This window comes from Brienomyrus brachyistius, chromosome 13 (assembly GCF_023856365.1).
Source record: "Brienomyrus brachyistius isolate T26 chromosome 13, BBRACH_0.4, whole genome shotgun sequence".
Taxonomy (NCBI): Eukaryota; Metazoa; Chordata; class Actinopteri; order Osteoglossiformes; family Mormyridae; genus Brienomyrus; species Brienomyrus brachyistius.
Window position 1 is genome coordinate 17,999,529 of NC_064545.1, and position 14,657 is coordinate 18,014,185.

General features: G+C 44.7%; 2 protein-coding genes across 4 annotated transcripts in view; both read right to left on the reverse strand.

Moving 5' to 3' along the window:
• Window positions 1–1,034: 1,034 nt before the first annotated feature.
• On the reverse strand, window positions 1,035–3,514 carry snrpa1 (small nuclear ribonucleoprotein polypeptide A'). The gene is made up of 9 exons (XM_048973652.1): window positions 3,270–3,514; window positions 2,995–3,142; window positions 2,837–2,915; window positions 2,669–2,715; window positions 2,463–2,565; window positions 2,063–2,142; window positions 1,663–1,738; window positions 1,466–1,559; window positions 1,035–1,326 (listed from the first exon to the last, which is right to left on the reverse strand). Exons 1-9 carry the CDS (start codon window positions 3,349–3,351, stop codon window positions 1,157–1,159), a joined length of 879 nt encoding a protein of 292 aa, XP_048829609.1. The 5' UTR covers window positions 3,352–3,514; the 3' UTR covers window positions 1,035–1,156.
• Window positions 3,515–3,868: 354 nt separating this feature from the next.
• Window positions 3,869–14,657, reverse strand: part of LOC125706806 (proprotein convertase subtilisin/kexin type 6-like) — a 49,752-nt gene continuing 38,963 nt past the window's right edge. For 2 of the 3 annotated variants that reach the window (XM_048973643.1, XM_048973641.1), the window contains exons 12-21: window positions 13,668–13,856; window positions 11,795–11,931; window positions 11,361–11,498; window positions 10,762–10,864; window positions 10,261–10,457; window positions 9,751–9,838; window positions 7,855–7,955; window positions 7,378–7,504; window positions 5,162–5,274; window positions 3,869–4,756 (exon numbers count right to left, since the gene is read on the reverse strand). In XM_048973643.1, coding sequence (XP_048829600.1) covers window positions 4,662–4,756; window positions 5,162–5,274; window positions 7,378–7,504; window positions 7,855–7,955; window positions 9,751–9,838; window positions 10,261–10,457; window positions 10,762–10,864; window positions 11,361–11,498; window positions 11,795–11,931; window positions 13,668–13,856 — 1,288 coding nt within the window. In that variant the 3' untranslated portion in view covers window positions 3,869–4,661. The remainder of the gene's footprint in view (window positions 4,757–5,161; window positions 5,275–7,377; window positions 7,505–7,854; window positions 7,956–9,750; window positions 9,839–10,260; window positions 10,458–10,761; window positions 10,865–11,360; window positions 11,499–11,794; window positions 11,932–13,667; window positions 13,857–14,657) is intronic. The other variant, XM_048973642.1, reaches the window with a different exon arrangement.

Below are 14,657 nucleotides of genomic sequence, written 5' to 3' on the forward strand. Positions count from 1 at the left end.
ACGCTTCTTTTCTTGGTGTTATGGAAGTGTTTCCTAATCCGGTCCTCGGGGACCCACAGACAGTCCACATTTTTGGTTGGGAGCTGGGCGGGGGCTCAGAGGGAGCAAAAACATGGACTAGTTGTGGGTCCAAGGGCCAGATTGGGGAGCACCATTTTAAGGCACTCTAATAATGTTTGTTCCTGGACTTTATTTCACTGTCTTCCAGCATGATACCGGTTCTATCAGCAATTTCTCTGCATGCAGATACATCCTTCTATGCTGACGTTTCCTTGTTCCGACCAAAGAAGCAGCTTTTTGGGGTGCTGTGGCCCCCGCGTGTCTTCAGGGAGTTATGCTCCATTACGTTTTCATCACACATAAAACTTAGATGGAAAAAAACATTAAATAGAAAATAAGCCTAAATTTACTTTCTAGCTTCGGACACCCTCACCCACTAAAATCTAAATGTGTCCTAGATGTGGACCATGACTGTAACTTGAGCGTAACAATAATTCCTGTTACTAAACTCCTGTTAGAAATCCCTGCCTTCCAATCCTCAAATGGGACCTCAAGCCTAAAACTGTTACATTTAGTGCTGTGGTGGGAAATTAATCTAAGGGAACTTTAGTAATATCAGCACTGAAGGTTAAATGTAGTTACTATTAGAGCAAATTATTTGCTAAAATATCCATGACAGATGCTGAGCTACATCCTTGCAGTCAAGGCAGTGAATCATTTTGATGAAGACATCCAAAATGTTTCAGCAAACACCTTTAACACACCCACTTTCGCTATGCGAAAGCCCTACTTAGAACTTAAACCCTGTAAAACTATCTGCAGTTGTTTCTGACACGTACTGAAGCTTCTCTTCAGTCACTTTACACACTATCAGCTACCATGAATCCACAGAAACCTGCTATTTATGGTTATGTCACACCATAAAGTGTGAACACGCCTTAAGCCTGTGACTGCACTCAAAGTGAATGCACCAAATTAGATTAGTTCAGAGTGCAGAGCTGTGCACAACACAGCCAAAAACCAGAGGACGGCTATTTGTATAGAAAAGTTTAATGCATTTTAAATTATTTTACAACATAAAAAACAAAAAGCCACCTAAACTAAAAGCCTGGAAGGCGGACCCTAGAACCACCATCAGCACCCAACCCTCTGCACACTACACAGATCCATTGGCCTGGCCGTCATCCTCCATTTCCTCTTCATCCCCTCCTTCCTCATCCTCTCCACCATCACCCATGGCTTCTCCCTCCATCGACATTTCGGCGCCACCGTGCGCGCCGTCTTCCATTTCTTCTTCCTCCTCTTCCTCCACCATGCCTGTAGGGTCTGAAGCGGAGAAGGTTCACAGACACCGGTAAGCGAACACAAACGGCTAATCATCGTGTCCACTGCTCCTACAGCAGGGTAGCTCGAGACCTCCAGTTCCTCCTTAAACACCTCGCTGCCGTGCCAGCCTGACACGTACCTTGCCTCAGCTCCCTCCCAGGGATCTGGCCGGCCTGCAGCAGCCCTTTCAGTCTCTCCACCTCTGCCAATGAGGTGGCACTGGCAATGGCATTCTGCAGGAGGACGGGACACCTGTTAGGTCATGCGTCTCTACGACCAGACAGGCCCATAACCTACACTCCGGAGCCCAAAGGGCATTCGCGGGTCAGCTGTTACCTTGATAGCCTCCACGTCAGCGGGCGAGGGACCCGTCTTTCTCTTTTCAACCTGTAGATTTGCTCCAGGGGTGAACCTGAAAGACAGCACGCGGTCACACCACCTTCCTCAGCAAAGCTTCCCCGGTCTGCCCTCGGCTGGACCGTGCCATCAGTGTAGTATCTCATCTTTGTCAATATACTGATACAACAGGGAACACTTCCAAAAAAAAAAAACCCTCTTAGAAACACTGACATACAGGTTTTTGTTTTTGCAAAAATCTGTCCTGAGAATTAATATCCAATCAGCAATTTCTTAAAAGCCTCTGATCTCCCCTCTGGCTCATTTTGGTCACTCCAATCCACAGGCCAATTCTCAGTGTTTCTGAAGGTCAGTGAGCAGGCAAGAGCCGTCATCTTACGTTTTTGTTCGCTTGGCAATATCCTTTGCAAGCTGTGCACCCCGTTTGCCTTTGAACATTTTCTCCGCCTCTTGACGCTCCTATGGCGATACGTCACACAGTTACAGAGCATTGTTTCCAACCAGCTGCACTTCCAGGGCACCGTGCTTCCCACTGCTGTCGGGAAGCACGCAATCCCAAGAAACGTCCCAATTACACAACATACATGCAGCATCCCCCATTTATGTTTTTTTATATGCAGATTGTAAACTACCATGATTATCCAGAAACAGAACACCAACTACCACACCAGAACTTGCCGAGTTTCTCCATCAGCTTACCTTTATCTTGACCCTCTCGGACCATGGGTTTGACATTGACAAAGTCCCTTATAGCATGCTCAGTTCATCTCCCACTTTACCTTTAATTTGACTTTTTGGAAATCGAGCACCCGCAACTGAGGAATTTTGTTGATGACGTAAAGGCGGTAGTGCTTCTTATTGGTCACTGGGTTCCTCAGTAGGCTGAGGAGACAAGGGGAAACAAGATGAACAAAAAAAAAATAATTGAAACATTTTAATCATCCAAAGTGTCGCAATTTCGTGCGATAAACGAAGATGTTGTTACCTGAGCAAAGTTAAGCTTTTTATGGATGCCAGAGGATCCAGGTCTCCCTTTAGAAATATAAAAAAATCCGTGCATTTAAACATTTCAGGAACATGCCAACACAAACGACATAAGCTCCTTCCCCGCCTACAATACAGTTTTCAGCGAAAAACGGGGCTTCTGACATACCAACTCCTGGATGCTGTTGTTGGTGAGAATTAATTCCTTCAAATAGGGCAGCGACTGTTCGAGGTCTTCGCCTATCCGACTTTAAGAGGGAAGAGGAAATTAGGCTTTAAACACTACCAAAAACTATAAGTAAATAGAAAAGAGTTAAGAGTATTTACCATATCCTATTATTATTCATCAGAAGCGTCTTCAGTCTCTTTAGCAAAGGGAAGCCGTCCAGCTTTCGGATTTCATTTTCAGAGAAATCGATGGTGTCAAACTGGTCCAAAGTTGCTCCGAGATTTTCAAGTACTGGTATTTTATAACCTAGATGGAAACAGACAGCATTATTTTACTGGATTTAGACTAAAGACACAAAGCAGCAACTCTAGGAATAGTAGCGGGCCTGAACTACCGCGCTTTTTATAGATGCTAAACAATCGCATCGGCGCACCTCGGAGGTCCAGCTCCCGGTCCCGGATGGGGTTGGTATACTGAGCCGCTTGCTCGATGAGCTCCGCCGACAATTTTACCATGCTGAAAATTGTAAATTACACAGACGTAACAAACCCCCAGACAGAAACGCGCCGAACTTCTCACACGCCACTGACCGGATATAGAGTCACATCCCAGCATGCATTGAAAGGCTGCCACAGAATTCAACGCCGTGAGAACAGAAAATCTAAGGTCCTCGCCGGGGATGTGCTGCCATCTGCTGGCCAGGAGGGCAAAAAGTGGGCGAAGCTTGATTGTGTCTCATTTTTTTCTTTGATTTGCTTTTTTTCCTCCGTCTTTTCTCTCCGTTAAATTCCTACCCTGAATAAATTTCGTCATTGCTGTTTCGCTTTCCATGTATAGACAAAAATGCTACTAATTAGTCTTTGATCTTTTGCATTTTGACTGCACGTTGCTTGTTCTTGCTGTCAGTAGCAAGGCTTCTTGTAGGCTAAACAAAAGTGAACAAAGTGAATAACTGGGATACCTTCGATCCGACCACTTCTCGACATGCACACAGCAGGGGGTGCCCATGAAACAGAAACCCAAACCCGAATGTAACAAAGTGAAACTTTTGAAATTTATTATACATTTAGAAATAAATGTTACAATCCAAAATGCACGTGAACGATTTGGATAATTACATAATTATATATCACAATAGTATATAGGAATACATTAGTATAATAAAAAATATTACCATTAGGCAGAATTCGAATGACATCAATCAGGCTAAATGACTGGTCGATTAAAAAAAAACATTTCAATTAAAAAAAATAGGTTCAAAGTAAGTGTGTCCTCAATTCTAAGCCACAGTGTATGTGCATGCTCCTGCGAGAGTAAGAAAATCTCGGGAAAAAAATGTTTTACTTTTTTTTTTATTTGGTCTTGAGAACATGTAAAGAAATCAAAAGCATAATAAATGTGATGGATAGTTTCAGAAACTCGTAACCCTACAATCCCACTAAATGTACAAGAATACATCTAAACTACTGAATGTGATCTTTGATGAGTTTGGCTTTTTCTTACAAAAAAAACTGCAAACAATTCCAATGTTTTCTTCTTAAGAATTAATAATTGATTGTAAAATCAAAAAATCAGTTCGTCAGTCCACCCAGTACCTTAGATTGCGTAAAGCCCCGTGAACGGGTTCACCTGACGTGCTGGTTTTGTGAAAACCTTGATGTGTGAGTATCATTATCAGTCACACTGTGATCATGTGACATGAAGGTGTGACTCCTGTGATTATGCAAATGTGGTAGCACACAGCACGATTCATCAAAGTCTAACGGTGGAGAAAACGTACAACAGGCTATGGAGCTGGCGTGTGACGTGGAGTTCCTCCTCTTCCTCAGCCCATGTGGCACGTCTTACAACAGAATTGCCGGAAGGGCTTCTTCTCACAAAGTCTGTTAGACCTCACCATCTCGCAGAAGACCTCGTCCGCTGCAGAGCAGGGGTGAAACATTAGGTTCGTTAGGTGCAAATGAGATATGGGCCCCTCATCTGCCAAGACCCCAGCCCCAGCCTGCTGGACCCAAATTCCTCCCTTGGGAAAGTACTGGGCAGTGACAGCCTACAGCAAGCAAAGAAGCCCAGCAAGAAGCAACAGAAGATCCTTAAAAGATTAAGATATTAAGCAAAGCTTCTGTCAGTCCGTTACTGCTGCACTGATGCTTCAGGGTGACCTTCATTGGCCTGAACACTAAACTGTAGGGTCCATTGAATTTTCTCAATAGTCCGGTCACATGACCTATGGCCACACCCCCCTATCCCAGGTATCCCCACTCAGAACTCCATTGTTAGAGCAGTACTCCTGCACCACAGGAAGCTTGCTCTCACTGATCTTACCATTGCTACAGATGTTACTGATAATGCAGATTCCACCCAGGAGGCTGTAGCCCTCTTTGCACCTGGAACAGGCAATCCCAGGTGAGCTGCAGCTCAGGCACTGCTCCTGACACCTGGCAACCACAGATAACACCGTTCACCTGGCACACTGGCTTCGTCCTCCTGGACAACCTGCACAGACTTGATGAACCATCGCAGGGCACTGCTGTGCTATGGTGTCATCCCTTCTCATTCAGGCATTTGTGAGGTACTATGGAGAATAACAGTCCAGCTGGCTCACCGACTTCTTTCCAGACATCCTGTTCTGAGCCTCGGGCTCAGCACAGGGTCCAGGTTCGTTTGAGAACTTTGCTGTTCATCAAGCGAGCGTCCCTGTACACAAACCTGCTGCACAAAAGCAAAGACTGTATGTTGCTACTAACATGCAACCCAAGTTTGTTAAAAAAAATTTATTCCACAAAATGGAAGAGCAGCGTATGGGCATCTATAAGCTAGATGCTATCGGAATGCCATCAATTTATTTCAAGGACGGCCTCGTCACTGCTCCCCCCATCTAATCCCTACTCCTTCCACACTCCCCAACCTCTACAGTCTCTAATCCCCCTACAATCTCCCCACCTCTCCAAAAAATCTTTATTAAAAGCCAAACTTTGTATGGCTTGTCTCAATATAATTAGGCTCATCAGATAATCAACACTAAATGATACTGTTTCAATTTTGGTGCAGAATTGTCTCAACACGAAATAGGTCACAGAGCATCACTAATACAATGTTTCTGGGAAATCTGAAAAAGATCCAGCAAATACTTTTAGAGTTGCTGCGTTAATTTGTAAAAGCATCTTCTGCAGTCGACAACTATGCGCCACCTAGTGGGTTTGCTTCAGTTTTGGAGGGATTTGTCTCAAAATTAAATTAGGTGTAGATCTTCATCCATATAATTTATTGTAATGCGCTAATAACATCCATCAAATATTTTTGAGTTGTCATGTTCACTATGTCAAATGTCTTCCGCAGTTTAAAATTTTAATATTGCACGCAGAATAAAAATGGTCAATATATTCCATATCAGCTAACACCTACAGCGGTGCAGTGTCTGCAGAGTCAGATGAATGGTTCACTAGCCCTTGTTCCAGGTGTCTCAGTTAAGTTCAGTACTAAATACTGACATTCTGATAGCGACAGAATATTATTATTGTAGAAACCAACAGAAATCTTTTTTGGCCCCCAAATTGCGTGACATAATTTGTGTTTCTATAACCCCCCTTTTTGTGTTTATTTTTTCCAGTTAAATTGAACACATCCCTGCCTGGTCCTAGAAAAACCTTCTATTCTTAACAAACATTCTCCGGCTGTCACAAATAGCAGGTATGGTTCACACTCCCTCCGCACACGGAGTAGCGGACGTGTCATAAATAATGATTTATGTTATTATTGTTAATAAAAGATGAAACACTTTTTTGGAAAAATGAAAGAGCGATGTACTGCGCTTCAGGGCATCCCTAAATTATGCAATGCACACAGTGCAGGTGAGCGATTCAGATGAGTCCTTTCTGCTAGAATAGCCTTCATTTATAGGAAATCATGGAAATGGAAAATGGAAAAAGAGCAAACAAAAGTGGAGAAACAATGAAACTTGAAAAGCAGACAGGAGACGGCGAGGGAAGCAGAGTAAACACTCTGAAGGAAATAGCTCATCAGTGACATTCAGCTGCACAGCATCCTAAAGGGACCCTCACCCGCTGTCAGCTCCGTCTCAAAGCTGGCTTCCACTGGCACAAGTGCTCTGTGGGTAAATAACAGCAGGTCTATCCCTACTGCTTTTAGAGACGTGGTTTTCAGTTGTGGACCCTGCACACTGTGCTGTGTGCAGGTAGAACTGGAAAACAATTCTCTTTAAATTGCCTTTGGGCTCAGACTTGAGCATAAATCACAAAATCGCATTAAATCTCGCTGTTACCACTATTGTTCATAACTTACAGCTTATAATAAACAACGAACTGCATGATGGGTGGGGCTGCTGTGGGGCTGCCTGCTTCAACTTAAATGGAAACAATGTAACAAGTATGATATAGAATTTTGTGAATCAGGGAATGCCACCCACATTTACTCCCATCACTGCTATTAGAACAGCACCTATAACTACCATTATCACTGGCTACAGTATCATTTCTGCTTTTTCTACTCCATCTAGGCACTGGTGAGTTACAGATGCTCACTTTTTGCACATCATTGAACCTGTAGCGGTGGTCTGAGAGTAGTAGCCTGGGCTGCACGAAGACACACACAGCGACTCCTCCTTCAGGAATCCTGGGGGGCACTGAATACAGTCTTCTTTTCCTGGTCCTGAGGAAGAAGCCAACAGCTAGAACTGGGCAAACACGTCCTTTACTGTCATTATCCATATAACTGGATTTTGAAATACTCCAGTGTAGTATTCACTGGGTTGGTCTGCTCTTTACTTCTCCTCATAATTAACATGCTCTTACTCCTACTCAACGTGCCCTTCTTCTGCTATACTAGATTAACATGTTCCCAACCCACCCAATTAACACATTCCTACTAACACGTAACAAAAACACTTACACCCTTCCTGTTACTCAGCCATGCATGAACTCATGCATTAATGATCCTTTGAAAGCCATGAAGACATAGAGCATCTGTTTTGGGTTGTAGAAAAGTACAAGAGTATTTACCTTTGCAGGTGGAACAGGACTGGTGACAAGAATCACATTTCATCTCTGGGTTTAAGAAGGTCCCATCATCACAATGAAGCACACAGGTGGTACGTGACAGACTGAACACACAGAAATGAAATACAGTTGAAACCAAAAGTTTACATACACTGTATAAAAAGACATATAACTTTTTTTTCTTACTGTCTGATATTAAATCATACAAAACCCTTTCAGTTTTAGGCCCGTTCGGATTCCCAAAATAATTTATTTTTGCTAAATTTCAAGAAAAAGTGTGAGAAAATTTTTTAGAGATTTTTTTAGTACTCTCTTCAAAGTCAAAAGTTTACATACACTAAGGTTACTATGTCTTAAAACTAATTGGGAAAGCCCAGATGATGATGTCATAGCTTTGGAAGCGTCTGATAGGTTAACTGACACCACTTGAGTTGATTGGAGGCACACCTGTGGATGTATGTAAAGGCACACCTCAACACACTGCTTCCTTTTGTGACACCATGGGAAAGTCTAAACAAATCAGCCAAGACATCAGGAAGAGATTTGTGGACCTCCACAAGACTGGTTCAACCTTGGGAGCAATTTCCAGATATATGAAGGTGCAACGTTCATCTGTTCAAACAATTATACGCAAGTATAAACAACATGGGAATGTCCAGCCATCATACCGCTCAGGAAGAAGACGGCTCCTGAGTCCAAGAGATGAACGTGTTTTGGTGCGGAATGTGCGTATCAATCCCAGAACAAAAGCAAAAGACCTTGTGAGGATGCTGGCTGAAGCTGGTAAGAGTGTATCACTATCCACAGTGAAACGAGTCCTGTACCGACATGCGCTGAAAGGCTACTCAGCGAGGAAAAAGCCATTACTCCAAAAGCGACATAAAAAAGCCAGATTACACTTTGCAAATACACACAGGGACAAAGACCCTAATTTCTGGAGACATGTCCTGTGGTCTGACGAAACAAAAATTGAACTGTTTGGCCATAATGACCATCGTCATATTTGGAGGAAAAAGGGGGAAGCCTTCAAGCCTGAGAACACCATCCCAACTGTGAAGTACGGAGGTGGCAGCATCATGTTGTGGGGGTGTTTTGCTGCAGGAGGGACTGGTGCACTTCACAAAATAGATGGCATCATGAAGAAAGAACAGTATGTTGAAATATTGAAGCAGCATCTCAAGACATCAGCCAGGAAGTTAAAGCTTGGGCGCAAATGGGTCTTCCAAATGGACAATGACCCTAAGCATACTGCAAAATTGGTTACAAAGTGGCTTAAGGGCAACAAAGTCAATGTTTTGGAGTGGCCATCACAAAGCCCTGATCTCAATCCCATAGAAAATTTGTGGTCAGAGCTGAAAAGACGTGTGAGAGCAAGGCGGCCTACAAACCTGACTCAATTACACCAGTTCCGTCAGGAGGAATGGGCCAAAATTCCATTAAACTGTTGTGAGAAGCTTGTGGACGGATACCCAAAGCGTTTGCGTCAAGTCATTTAGTTTAAAGGCAATTCTACCAAATACTAAGCAAATGTATGTAAACTTTTGACTTTGAAGAAAGTACTAAAAAATCTCTGAAAAATTCTCTCACACATTATCTTGACATTTAGCAAATATAAATTATTTTGGGAATCCGAACAGGCCTAACACTGAAAGGGTTTTGTATGATTTCATATCAGACAGTAAGAAAAAAAAAGTTATATGTCTTTTTATACAGTGTATGTAAACTTTTGGTTTCAACTGTAAGTCAGTGTTTAAGTCAGTAAACAAACTACAAAAGACCAACATTGGCATAGATTTTGTATATATTTTACCTCTGTGCTAACTGAATGAATTGGGTTTAAAAGCAAAGCAAGCACAACATGTTATTAAGGATTCTTCGCTCGGTTTGGTTACCCATTACCTGTAACCCCACTTGCAGCTTGTACACGTGTCAAAGTCATGCCAACACGTCCTGCAGTTATCGTGGCATCTTTCACACTGCCTGTGAACTGGTGACAGGAAGTCAGGGACACTACGGTTTGAACTTGAAAGCCACACACACACGCATGTACAGAGAGTAAGCTGTGAGCGATCGTGGTACATGTGTTACTAAGAGTCTGCTACTGCCACAATGGTATCTATCTTAATGGAATCTGGTACTCCTACAATGGAATCAATCACCATGGATTCTATCACTATTCAAATTTAATTAATCATAATGTAGCTTGTCACTATCACAATGGAATCTATAACAATGGAGTCTGTCACTAACATAATGGGATCTGTCACAATGGGACTGTCACCAACACAAAGCAATGAATCACAGATGAGTCTGTCACTACCACAACAGATCAAATCATAATGGAGTCCAGCACAATAGAATAGACCTCCTTAGCAGCCCAGCTTCCAGAAGGCGGTGAGGCCCACTAACCGTTGTTGGCGTAATGACTGAGGGGACAGCTGAGCACGCATTTGTGGCTCTCGGGCTGCAGGTAGAGTCCTCTGCGGCAGGAGTGACAGTGGTCAGGCGCCCCGCCCTGGCAGCGCTCGCAGTCATGCCTGCAGCGTCTGCATCTCCGAGCCGCTTTGTCCTCGTAGTAGCCCACAGGACAGTGGCTGACGCATGTCCTGCACACGGGGAGCAGGTGCTGCTCTGATGGTGGGACAGTCTGACAGAGCATTCCCCCCCCCCACATGCGCGTGGTAGCAAAAACCTGGGCCTTTTACCCACATATCAGCCCGAAAGAGTCTCCCTGCATAATCCCAGGTGCAGCAGAGAGCTTCAGCCACATGAATGTAACTGATTACAGATTATATCATTAAGCTGATGTGTGTGTGTGTGTGTGTGTGAGGTAGGGACTGCCTGTAGTGTGTGTGTGAGGTAGGGACTGCGTGAGGGATACATCCGCATCCAACTCAGCTCTTCCTTTACCTGCCTGTCCGCAGGCTGCCCAGGCTGAAATGCACGTAGTTGAGGCAGTGGTTGACAGAGGGCCCGTCGCAGCCGCTCTCCCCACACTCCGGGTGGCAGGGTCCTAGGGCAGGCCAGACACAGGTCAGCAGGGTCCTAGGGCAGGCCAGACACAGGTCGGCAGGGCCCTAGGGCAGGCCAGACACAGGTCGGCAGGGCCCTAGGGCAGGCCAGACATAGGTCAGCAGGGCCATAGGGCAGGCCAGACACAGGTCGGCAGGGCCCTAGGGCAGGCCAGACACAGGTCGGGAGGGCCCTAGGGCAGGCCGCACACAGGTCGGCAGGGCCCTAGGGCAGGCCAGACACAGGTCGGCAGGGCCCTAGGGCAGGCCAGACACAGGTCAGCAGGGCCATAGGGCAGGCCAGACACAGGTCGGCAGGGCCATAGGGCAGGCCAGACACAGGTCGGCAGGGCCCTAGGGCAGGCCAGACACAGGTCAGCAGGGCCCTAGGGCAGGCCAGACACAGGTCGGGAGGGCCCTAGGGCAGGCTGCACACAGGTTAGCAGGCTCCTATTCTGGGAAGGTGTTGCTCATCATTTTCTCAGCCTCAGCGGTTACCGTCATACTCATCCTCCCCTTCGTCCCCCCCCTGCTGCTCTGGGATGGGTGTCTCCGGTATGACTTGGAGCGAGGAGACGGAGCGGTAAGGGTGCTCTGAGGTTCCAAAAAGGATCAATGTCCATTCCATCAGTTTACCTGGCAGGAGGAAAGGAAGTCAGGTTTTCTTCAAATGAAACAATCTGAATGACTATATATCCTGTCAAAGGATTAAAAACATACGATCTGTTGATCTCAAGGCTTCACTAGAAACAGCATCAACAAGCACTGCAGATAATTCACAAAATCAGTGGTAGATTTAATTATGCCGTGATTTAATGTGGTTCTGCTCATGAAGTCAGCAATGGCATCCCATCTGCATGTACTGAGACGTATTTGGTAATAATACTGGAAACTATGTCACAACTTTCTGCAGGCACAGTAGGCTTCTTTACCCGGACTCTTTGTGGTACGTTGCTGTGAAGGTGAGTCTATGATTTCCAGCGTCCACAGGCCCTCTGCCTTCTCCCCCCAGCAGTGGACTGTCATGAACTCCCAGTTCCTGAAGCCGTTTTTGGACCAGTCTTGTTGCCTGTAGGTTTGGACGCATTCACAGGGACACGTCATGTTTAGGATCTGTGGAATGCTAAACCGGAGCTTTCACACTCTCTGATTCACTCAAATATGCAAATAAAGATCGTTTCCCTACCAAATGACATTTAAAGAGTTTGGTCTTATGTTTCCAAACAACTGGAAGTACTGCATAGAATGTTGTATCTCTGGATGACCATGATCATGTTCATGTTCAAACTTTTTTTAGAATAGAATAAACCTTTATTATCCCACGAATGAGAAATTTAAGTGTTACAGAGATCTTATACGAAAGGAATATAGAAGAACAGAACAGGTGGGTCAGTTGTCTATATGCAAAATAAAAAATTTTTTTTTTTACAAGAAACAAATTTACAGAGACATGCACAAATTTACAGAGACATGCACACATTTACAGAGATATGCACAAATTTACAGAGATATGTACACAAGTGTGTGAGGGGGTGGGGTGTGAATGATCCTGGTGAAAAATAAAACTGCAAAATAAAGTCTCTACATCCTCAAGCACAAAGTGGCCCTGGACGTCGATTCCAAGCCCTGAACATCACCGCCACCTATTCTTCAATTTCACTTTGGTTGAAGTGTAAAACATTACGTTCATTGAACACCAGCCTCTCCAAGCTGAGTCTTGTGAGGGAACCATTGCTTTGAACTCTCACCCTGTTAAAAAAAGACAATCACGCGAGCAAACAGGCAAGGTGGGCCGTGAATACGGGCAAACAGGTTTACTGACGGCGAATGAGCAACACGGCACAAAACGTCAATGACAGACCTGGCGGAACAGACTTGAACGCGGACTGAAATACACAAGACAAGCCGAAATAACAGAAAACAGCTGGTCACAATGGGGGTTTCACGTGAGGTAAATGAGGGGGCGTGGCACACTGGAGGATCGTACGAGCAGGTCACGACATCTGTAAGAACCAGGCCCTTGCCGAAAATTAGCCCTTGTGGTTACCTGTCACACAGTACCTACAGTAGTACACACTGCCAGTCTTTCTTTTATAGAATATTGTACCATTATGGAAAAAAATTAACCTATAAATCTAGTTTCTGGTCACAGTGGCAGTGAATGGGCTCAGTGAGTTCCTCATTACTGCTCCCCTGTTGCTAATTCACATCGAGCACCGCCTACGGCCACCCACTGTTGACTCAGCGCCTTCCTCAGCTCCATCCGACCCTGCAAACTACACAGAAGTCGGTGAGACATCAGGCTCCATGGATGATGATTCACCAGCCCAGTGAACGTAATATGAGATTCAATCTTACATTCTTTTTTGTTTTCTAGTAGCCCCTGTCTGTCAGCTTCCCCTAATAAAAATGAAATAACCTGAAATTATTTTATCCCAAAACAAAAAAATCCTAGTTTCTTTTACTCATGAAACTCTGTGAAAACGAATAGATTTATTCCTTAAAGCTGAGGCCATGTCAGCCTGCAGTCCTGCTGGCCTTCCAATCTGAGGATTGCGGACTTGTACATATGTGCTCTCGGAGAAACATAAAATAGTGGTTTAAATGTTATATTTTATATACGTTCTGGTTCTGTTTATGATGGACGTACCACCTGGTAGGTCCTGGTCTTAGTTCTTATTAGAGGGAACGTTCTGCATCCAGCGAGTTTGGAGATGGATAAATCTGGGAGATGGGATCCGGGACCAGAAGGTTTCAGGCTGGAGAATCTTAGAGAAGCAGGTCTGGGAGCCTGAGGCTGCATACCGATTGACCAGCAGCTGCGAGCGCGTTCCTGACGGCGACACCAGGCTGATGTCCAGGTCTCCTCGCCGTGGGTGCAGAATTGTGACCTTTACCACCACATGCTCCAGGTACTGCACTTGGTGGTTTGGCTGCTGCATGCAGGCCGTGGAGCTAATGCTGACGTTCAGGACCTGGCCAGTATGGATGTACCTGTAGATAAAGCCCAGAAGGAAAGGAGTCTCCATCAGCAAGGTCCATGACATCCATCCCATCTTAGGCACGGATGACGCAGTATTAGAGCAGACGAATATTCAGGTATAATAAGCAAATCCCAGTGTCTAATAAAAAGCCAAACATACTTAATATGTCTTCTAGACTTAGACAGTGACTGTTTTGTCAGGATGGAGTAAAGGTTGTATCCACCAAACTCTCTTACAATGAAAATCTCGCTGTGAGATTGAAGCCTCCATCTGAAAGTGGAATTCTTCTGCGCTGAGCTCGACATGCTGATGAGTACTGGGTAAGCGGCATGCCAGACACACTAACGGACTGGTTGCCAAGGCATCGACCTTAAGCTACAGGGAGCTAACGAATAACCTGCCGGTAGACAAGGAGTACCCTGCATAATGTGATATAAACTGAATCACAGACACACACACACACACACACACACACACACACACACACACACACACACATCCATCCCTGCCAGAGGAACCTGCTGCTAAACGCAAAACTTAATGCCTTTAAACTAGAAAGTCTTCATCCAATGCATCCAAAAATTCCCTTTTCTGTCATGTTCATAGCTGAAGGACAGCAACAAGCCTTCCCAGAGAACAGCCTTTCTCTTAAACACGCAGGACATTAAATGAATATTAATGTTAAAAACATTTAATCCATCATCTCTGCAGATCCTTCACTTAAAAGGCATAAAATGGTAACGTGTTCAGTCATAATATTATTTCAGTCAGTTTGTCCTTATCCGCAAGTAGTATCAGAAATCGGGGGGGG